At 31.2% G+C, this 8,100-nt stretch overlaps 3 protein-coding genes across 8 annotated transcripts in view; 2 read left to right on the plus strand and 1 right to left on the minus strand.

Moving 5' to 3' along the window:
- The window catches only part of SR30 (SERINE-ARGININE PROTEIN 30), a 4,953-nt gene extending 4,243 nt beyond the window's left edge, over positions 1-710 (minus strand). The window contains exons 1-2 of one of the 6 annotated variants that reach the window (XR_002285927.3): positions 572-666; positions 146-240 (exon numbers count right to left, since the gene is read on the minus strand). Coding sequence is in view for 5 of the 6 variants with exons in the window: in XM_012233601.4 (XP_012088991.1) it covers positions 146-232 (87 nt within the window). In the remaining variant the exon portion in view is untranslated. Of the gene's footprint in view, positions 1-145; positions 248-365; positions 388-571 lie in introns of those variants that run through there. The other 5 variants (XM_012233601.4, XM_020684608.3, XM_020684609.3 and 2 more) reach the window with 5 other exon arrangements.
- A 1,819-nt stretch (positions 711-2,529) lies between these two features.
- On the plus strand, positions 2,530-4,546 carry LOC105647490 (Hypoxia-responsive family protein). The gene is made up of 3 exons (XM_012233600.4): positions 2,530-2,731; positions 2,870-2,960; positions 4,215-4,546. The coding sequence occupies exons 1-3, from the start codon at positions 2,662-2,664 to the stop codon at positions 4,339-4,341; spliced, it is 288 nt and encodes a 95-aa protein (XP_012088990.1). The 5' UTR covers positions 2,530-2,661; the 3' UTR covers positions 4,342-4,546.
- An 839-nt stretch (positions 4,547-5,385) lies between these two features.
- Positions 5,386-6,877, plus strand: LOC105647489 (large ribosomal subunit protein eL22z). Its single transcript, XM_012233599.4, has 2 exons — positions 5,386-5,737; positions 6,576-6,877. Exons 1-2 carry the CDS (start codon positions 5,508-5,510, stop codon positions 6,718-6,720), a joined length of 375 nt encoding a protein of 124 aa, XP_012088989.1. The 5' UTR covers positions 5,386-5,507; the 3' UTR covers positions 6,721-6,877.
- Positions 6,878-8,100: the final 1,223 nt, after the last annotated feature.

Raw genomic sequence — 8,100 nt, forward strand, 5'->3', positions numbered from 1 at the left:
TTAAAAATTTAAGTTCGCTAACAAAAGCAAGTTAACAGTTAGAAATAGTTAAACTATAATCAAACCCAAAAACCCAGGAAATTCATTCCATTATAATTCAATTATAATTTAATTATAATTTCAAAAAGTAAAAATTTTATAGTACCTTGTAAAACAAATCTTTCACTTCTCTCTGACGAATATCTCCTGGAAGATTGCCTACATAAAGAGTTCGGCTTGCACGGCTGCTCATTTTTTCCCCTGAAACCTGAACAACGATTTCAATTAATCTTGTTTATGAGCACACACATAAACATAAAATTAAAACACGAAAATACAAATAAGACATTTTCGTTAGAAAACAATACAAATTTTCAAACATCAACCTCCAAGAAAGATGATATCAAAATTTTAAGCGTCGAATAATAATAATAATAATAATAAACAAGAGTTGTTCTTTAACCTAGTATAATATAGTTATGTAAGAAAAATATAAGTTCTTTTAATATTCTTGTTCATCAGTGAACATAAGCAATCAGCAAATTATTTTATTCGGTCAATTATTAAAAAAAAAAAAAAAAAAAAGCCTTACCTGGGTGAATAGTGAAGAAGAATAAGAAGTTAACTGGGAGAATTGTGGGTTTTGCAGACTTTGGATACTTCTGGAACGGTAATGAGGTGGTTTTTAGCCTTTTCGGCAGGAAAAAGGAAAGAGAAATATATGACGTGTCATCATTTACCATTTTAACCCTGACAGTCAGCATTTGTTTCCGTGGCTCCACGTGTCATATTGTCACTTCGCACTATTTTGAAACACGCATCCGGACGAGGCAGAATCTCATCTTTTACGCTACTTCCTGCACGTCGACCAAACTTTTTTAAAATGTTTATTTTATGATGATTTGGGGATGAAAGTTGGATTGGATTAAAAAATTATGTTAGAGTTGGGTCAAAATTAAGCTGAAATTTTTCATTCGGGCTCAAATTGGATTGTAGCTGGGCCTTAATTGGGCTTGAATTATCCCAAATTGAGAAAACAAATGGGCTCAAATTAGGCTACATTTGGGTCCAGATTAGCTAATTGAGATAAAACTAGGTTTGAAAGTTGGGCCTCATTCGAGCTAGGATTGCAATTTTATCCGATCCGGTGGTTACCTGATCCAATTTTGATAGGTTCAGATAAAGAAGCTAGGACATGTTCATTTAGGAGTGTGCAAAACATTCAAGCACATCGAACTGAAAATCGAGTCGACCCATTTTGGTTCAAGTATCTAAAATGAGTAATTACAATGGGGTTCAAAACAGATTCATGTACAAAAAAGTAAATTTCTAAACGAGTTCGATTACCTAATTCATAATGAGATTTAGATAATGAATTTTATGCGGATATCTAATCGCTGTCATCCATAATTCATACTAAAATTTAAGTTTAAACTAAATTGAAATTGAAATTGAATAAAATTAACGCTGAACCCAAATTGAACTAAAGTTAAGTCTGAATTAGGTTGAACCTGAGTTGGGCTCAACCTAACTTAACTATTAGGTACAAATTAACTATAAAGTGCATGAAATAGTTAAACTAAATGTAGCTCAATTTCAAATTTCTCATTGGTCAAGCCGAAGATTTTCAGGGCAAGTAGATCGCCCAACAAGCAAATATGGCAGCTCATTTTCTTGCTTGAGTGTCTATTTTCTATGCTTGTTCTACTATTTGGAGGGATTTTCCTCAATTTCTTTTATTTGTAATGAATTTTGTTGTTCATTTTTCAAGTTTTTTTCACTTAATATTAAGATATTAAGCTCTAGATGTATGGGGTAGACCTATCCATCGTCTCGGTTAGTTGGAACTTCTTATTAAATTTCTCGTGATTATTATTACTAAAAATATAAAGTTTCAAAAAAAAAAATTGCAGCTCAATTTTAAAATTAATAGTTTGACGTATGAAATTAGGTTTTCTTGGACACTCGGTTGCTTGTGTTATAACATTCATTTACAATTTTCATTAATAATTTTTTTATGTTATATTGTGTTTTGAGTTTTGAAAAATTTATTATATTTTTCCAATCAATACATCAAATTTTCCTGAGAAAGGGTCATGATATATTTTTAAAAAATTATTAGATCACTTAGATGACTTTTTCTCTTTAGCTAGGACTTAAAAGTCTTTTTTTTTTTTTTTTTTTTTTTTTTTATGAAGAGCAGAGAAGTTGTATTTTCCAAATTTATCCCGTGGTATATATATGGCGTTGGCGTTGGACTTTGACCCCGCCCACCAATAGTTGACCAGAAATTGTCTAAGTTGGTGGAATCGAAGAAAGAAATTTGCAAAACAAAAGTAAAACCACCCATCTTACAAGTTACAACGCCAACAGGATTCTTTCTCAGTGCCTTACACTACTTTTAATCTAATCATGTACCGTCCAATTCATGTACATCTCCGAATTGTTTTTATTCCCTTTGCCAGATGTCAATTTGTTATTTGAAAATGTATACGACTGGCATATAATTAAGCACACGGCATAGCTTCCCTCGTCTCTCCCACCGTCTCACGAGGTCGCCAATTTTGCCTTCGCTTTCTTCTCTCTCATATCTCTGTTGTCGCCTTCAAAAAGCCAACTCAACACGCCTAATATTGCTCATAAATCGCCTCCTCTATCTGAAAACGTAATTCTCTTGTGAAAATGGCTGATGCTAAGACCAAATTTGAATCTGTTAGAGAATGGGTTGCAGAGCACAAGCTTAGAACCGTTGGTAATTATCGTATTTTTTTTTTCCGTTCTTCTTTATACTTTTATGGATCAGATGTTTTTTTTTTCTTTTCTTGAATATTATATGACGATTTGATTTGGGTCTTGAATTTTTTATGTTTCTTTTTCTGTATTGGAAAAGGGTGTCTATGGCTTAGCGGTATTGCGGGTTCAATCGCATATAATTGGTCTCAACCCAATATGAAAACCAGCGTCAGGATCATTCACGCTAGGTAATCTTCACTTATTTTATTAGAATCTTTTGTTCATATTTTTCTTTTATTTTGTCTTTGTTAACGCATATGACCTAATCTAAGTATTGATATGTTAAAAATGGATGGATTTGCATTCTGGTTACATTGCTAATTTCTGAGTTAATTAGAAAAAATTCAGTTTGGATTTTTTAAATTCTTTTGCAAATTCGTAAATTTGCTTTGTGATAAGCACATTTGGAATCGTGCTTTGCAATTTATTTGTTTGAATTGTATATATTTAGGTTATGTTTTGGTGTACTCGTAATGTTTTCACTTTAAATTCCCTCGATTACATTACATTGAACATAACCTTAGGCTATCTAGTTTTCTGTATCATCTTCATTGTTGGGTGTAAATGCCATGCTAATGGGGTCTTTGATGATTCCTCACTTGCCATCTTGAGAGAATTTGAGAAGCTGGTGCGCCAAAATATCTGTATTGATATATTTAGAAAGGGGGAAAAAAAGTTACTTGGGAAGAATCTGGTGGTGGCAAATGGAATTGTGGAACAATGCCATTCTAATACCATGAAAATGTTTTAGAAGTCTCAGACTTCTTACCATTTCACCAGAAGATGGCTCTTTATTAATCTGTGAATTTATGCAAAAATTTTCAACTCTAAATAGTCAAGTGAAGGCAAGAATTAAGAGACCTTCATATCATATTTGAATTTGGTAATTTGGGAAAAATCTGGGCCTTTTTGAATGGCAACGTGGGAAAGCACATTAGTCTCCTTGTTTGACTCTTGTCAATGCTACAAGGCTTCTTGTTACGCCTCCAGATTTACCTTTCATTCTTGCCATACGTAAGCTTCAAGTGTGCAAGGATTCCCAACCCTCTATAGGTTAATATAGATTTTTATTTCATAAAGTTGATCTGCTGTCTAGGAATGGCTTCAGACTTATACTTTCTTTGCATAATGATGGGCATGGCAGTCAATTGGAGTGATTGGGTAGAATGTTACAGGTGGTTTGATCTTCACACTAATGATGAAGCCAAAGGATAATTTCATGTCTCTTGTTATTGCTGATTGCAGATGTTGGTTCTGTCATTCTTAAATGATCCATTTTTATTGATTTTATGAATGCATATGACATGCATTTCTTTTCTTGTTTAATTCATCTCTTATGCTATGCATCTTCTTGCCTCCTTTTGCTCATTGTCACCATTTTTCTGTATCATTAGGTCATAAAGCTTGTCTGTCATTGCTAATGTTTCTTTATGTCAATCCAGGTTGCACGCCCAGGCACTTACTCTGGCTGCATTGGCTGGTGCTGCAGTGGTTGAGTATTATGATCATAAGAGTGGAGTAAAGGCTGATCGGTATGCAGCCTACATCCCCCACAAGGACAGCAAATGATCAACAAGAGACTGCATTTAGTTAGGCTAAAAACGTCTACAATGATGTGATAAATGGATCCAATAAGGCATATGTATGTTGGGGGCAAGAGTTTTGACCCCTTAAAATATTTTTTCCCCTGTAATTTACATTGTTTTCTTAAGTACTAGCATTTAGCACACTCAATTGTGAGGAAATGAAATTAAGAAACCAAATTCTTTTTTCAGCTATGCATATTTGTGACAGAATTATGTTTTTTGGAAGAAAAAAAAGTGAAATTAGATGTTTGGTGTGAGTTGGAAGAATAGAATTAAATGTGGTGTATACAGTTGAGATGATTGTATTTTAACATGAATTTGAAGTTCAATTGTTTGAAATCAGAAGATTATTATGAATTGAATTAACCAACATTCAGATTATGAATTTCATTTTAAGAAATCGCAGCCTATAATAACTCAATTAGTGAAGTATCGAACTATAAATTGATGGTAATTTTACATTTTCACACCAAAAATCTTGTTTACTAAAGAAAAGTGGATTTTCTATATTTTCCATTTACTTATTAATAAATCTGAAAAACTTTTTGTTTGTGGTGGGGTGGTTCAAACATGAAATCTGATACTCTTTACATAAAATGAGACCTTTTATTTCCAACATAACATAAAATAAATAAGACTTTCTATTTCCAACATAACAATATAAATTCCTTCAAAAAAAAAAAAAAACATAACAATATAAAATAAGATATCTCATTTCATACATAAAATGAGAAGAGAAAACTAGCTAGAGCACACTTGTTTCATCATCATTAGTGATTTCACTTCTTACAAAATATTATCGACTGCATCTAATCTAATTCAATTCATACGGTGAAGGTACATTATTTTTTACGTGAACTAAGGACCCCTAATAATATTTTTTTAATTGATATTTTCTAACTCTATCCTTTTTGTTTTTCTGAAAGAAACAGATGAAAATTCCAAATGCAGTGCTGTGTCCTGCCCGGCCCAGCCCTTTAACATTTCTGGTCACTGTCCCTAAAACACCGAAAATTAAAAATTGGCTCTTATAAACCAAAACCCTAACATAGCCAGACTCTTTACTTCTTTCATACGCACAACGCCGCTCATCTCTTCGTTTACTACGTTCTCCGCATCATTTGCTGGTTTTTCTAAGGACAACCAAAGATGAGTCGAGGGACTGCTACTGGAACCAAGGGGAAGAAGAAAGGAGCTACATTTACTGTCGATTGTTCAAAGCCGGTAGAGGATAAGATCATGGACATTGCCTCTCTCGAGAAGTTTCTCCAGGAGAGAATCAAGGTTGGAGGCAAGGCTGGTGCACTTGGCGATACTGTTACCGTTACTCGTGAAAAGAGCAAAATCACCGTCACTTCCGAAAGCAACTTCTCCAAGAGGTAAAAACTCTCAATTTTTCTCTGTTATATTTGCTTTATTATTTGAGTTGTTTGATGCTTCACTGTGAGAATTAAAACTTATTGTGATTGTAAATTATTTGAACATGGTCTCATTAGAGTTGAGCATTATTGGGTTTCAATTGATTTTTAATAAATCGAAGACAATGCCTTTTAGGCTTTTTCAGTCCTTAAGTTGGATTGTTTTGATTTGATTTGGATTAATCAATTGAAATGATGGACTACACTTGATTAAACCCAATTGCTTCAGTTTGGTCAAATTGCCATGGCAGACTACTTCTGCTGAATTCGATTTTCGATTTTCTAACATGAAGTAGTTGACGTTGCTATGACAAATTTCTGTATGCTTAAACTAGCTTGTGTTTCTCTTCTAGAGTGGCCTGTCACTTATTTATTGTCTGAGATGCTTTAGGGGCTAGGTATCCCGACTTGGAAACTATGGAAGCTCCCTTTTCGTGGTGCAAAAGATGTTTCAGCCAACTAAAATCACCAACTTGAACATGTTTCTATATTTGATTTTCTATAATATGAAACATGATTCCATATGCTTGCTGTGTAGGTAAAATTGTCACTCTGCTGTTCATTTCAGTATCAACTTGAACAGGGAAAATAGTTTGTTCCCTCAATAGTTTTCTGAAAATGGCTTTACCTTCATTAATCTCATTGCAATTGCTCAACTCAAGTAATTATTATGCAGAATTTGCTTTACTGTTGAGATGTTGATGTGGGGTTAACTTGTTCATTATGAGTTTGAAAGCCTGCAATCTTCTATCCTGGCCTATTAAGTTCACATGGTCTCCTGTTTGATTGCCTGGTACAGGTATCTGAAGTACTTAACCAAAAAGTACTTGAAGAAACACAATGTGAGGGATTGGTTGAGAGTGATTGCATCAAACAAAGATAGAAGTATATACGAATTAAGGTACTTCAACATTGCTGAGAATGAGGGGGAGGAGGAAGACTAACTATTTGCAACTCAATGTACCTGTCTTAGTTTTTGCCTATTTTGAACTTCTCTTGTTTATTGTTTTGTTGAATGATATGCTACATTTATCAACAGAAATGTTGTTCTATAATTTTGGTTCTTGAATTAATGGTTTTAGTATTATGCTATTTCTATAATCTTTGTTCTTGAATTAATGATATACTTTTTTTTTTTCTTTCTAAAAGTATACATTTTTTGATAGAGATATTCAATTAATGAATATAAAATTATAAAGATTAGATGACTTTAAAAAGAGAAATTGAACTATAATTGAAGCTAAATGAAAAGGTTGAGCAAACTTATTTTTATTGGATGAAAGGGAATATATAATAATATCTTTCTTTTTTGTCTTGGTTGATTGGATGTGATCTTTTTAATAATAGAAAAAAAGAAAAGAAAAAAGAGAGCATATTAATTCACTATAGAAACAAAAAAATAAAAAAGAAAAATCACTGAAAATAGATATATTTCGAACGTTTCTGAATATTTATGGACTTCAATGGACTCAATATTTGATACATTTCAGATTACTGGTTTTTTATGTTTAAGAAAAAATTAATTTAATCAAGATATTTTATAAAATAAAATTATAACTACAAGTTATAATAATTGATATTTTGAAAGATCAATTTGAAAAAATATAAATTTTATTAGGAGAAAATTACTTTAATTCAAGATATTTCATAAAAAATGATAAGCACAAAATTATGATTTTAAAACATTATGTTATTACCATATACATAATTTCTTAGTTTATATGATAAAATTTAGATTTAAATAGGAAATTATGTAACCATCAAAATTATATTACCATTAAATTTAGATCTAAATAGGAAATTATGTAACCATCAAAATTATATTACCATTAAATTTAGATCTAAATAGGAAATTATGTAACCATCAAAATTATATTACCATTAAATTTAGATCTAAATAGGAAATTATGTAACCATCAAAATTATATTACCACTAAAGTCTTTGATGACATTATAGTCTTACATATTTATTATATAAGTATATAATACAATTGTTTATTTTATCCCATAGATTTAGATTTAAATAGAGAATTTATATGATCAGTTAAAATTAAATTATTTTTATTTTTCAAAAAATAAAATTCAAATTTTTAATAATATATTTATCATTCCATAGACTTAGTCTGATATTTTCAGTTATCCCAATGTTTCCTCTCTCCATCTGTTTTAAACATAAGTTACGTGTTGTTTGTACTTGCTCATTTTTTATTTATATCGAATAAGAATAATTATATACCAATTATAGCTTTGGTTTATTATATATAAAATAGAAATATAATATTATATAATTCTAATTAATCAATAAATTTAAAAGTTTTTTAATT

The sequence above is a fragment of the Jatropha curcas genome, chromosome 2, assembly GCF_041381405.1.
Source record: "Jatropha curcas cultivar XTBG-Jc1 chromosome 2, XTBG_Jcur_1.0, whole genome shotgun sequence".
NCBI lineage: Eukaryota > Viridiplantae > Streptophyta > Magnoliopsida > Malpighiales > Euphorbiaceae > Jatropha > Jatropha curcas.

What these genes read in the sequence shown, in the direction of transcription:
- LOC105647490 (XM_012233600.4), top strand. Translation starts at nt 2,662, where the DNA reads ATGGCTGATGCTAAGACCAAATTTGAATCTGTTAGAGAATGGGTTGCA. An exon ending in GCACAAGCTTAGAACCGTTG is followed by an intron (nt 2,732 to 2,869) that starts GTAATTATCGTA and finishes GTATTGGAAAAG; the next exon opens with GGTGTCTATGGCTTAGCGGT. An exon ending in GTCAGGATCATTCACGCTAG is followed by an intron (nt 2,961 to 4,214) that starts GTAATCTTCACT and finishes ATGTCAATCCAG; the next exon opens with GTTGCACGCCCAGGCACTTA.
- LOC105647489 (XM_012233599.4), top strand. Translation starts at nt 5,508, where the DNA reads ATGAGTCGAGGGACTGCTACTGGAACCAAGGGGAAGAAGAAAGGAGCT. An exon ending in GAAAGCAACTTCTCCAAGAG is followed by an intron (nt 5,738 to 6,575) that starts GTAAAAACTCTC and finishes TGCCTGGTACAG; the next exon opens with GTATCTGAAGTACTTAACCA.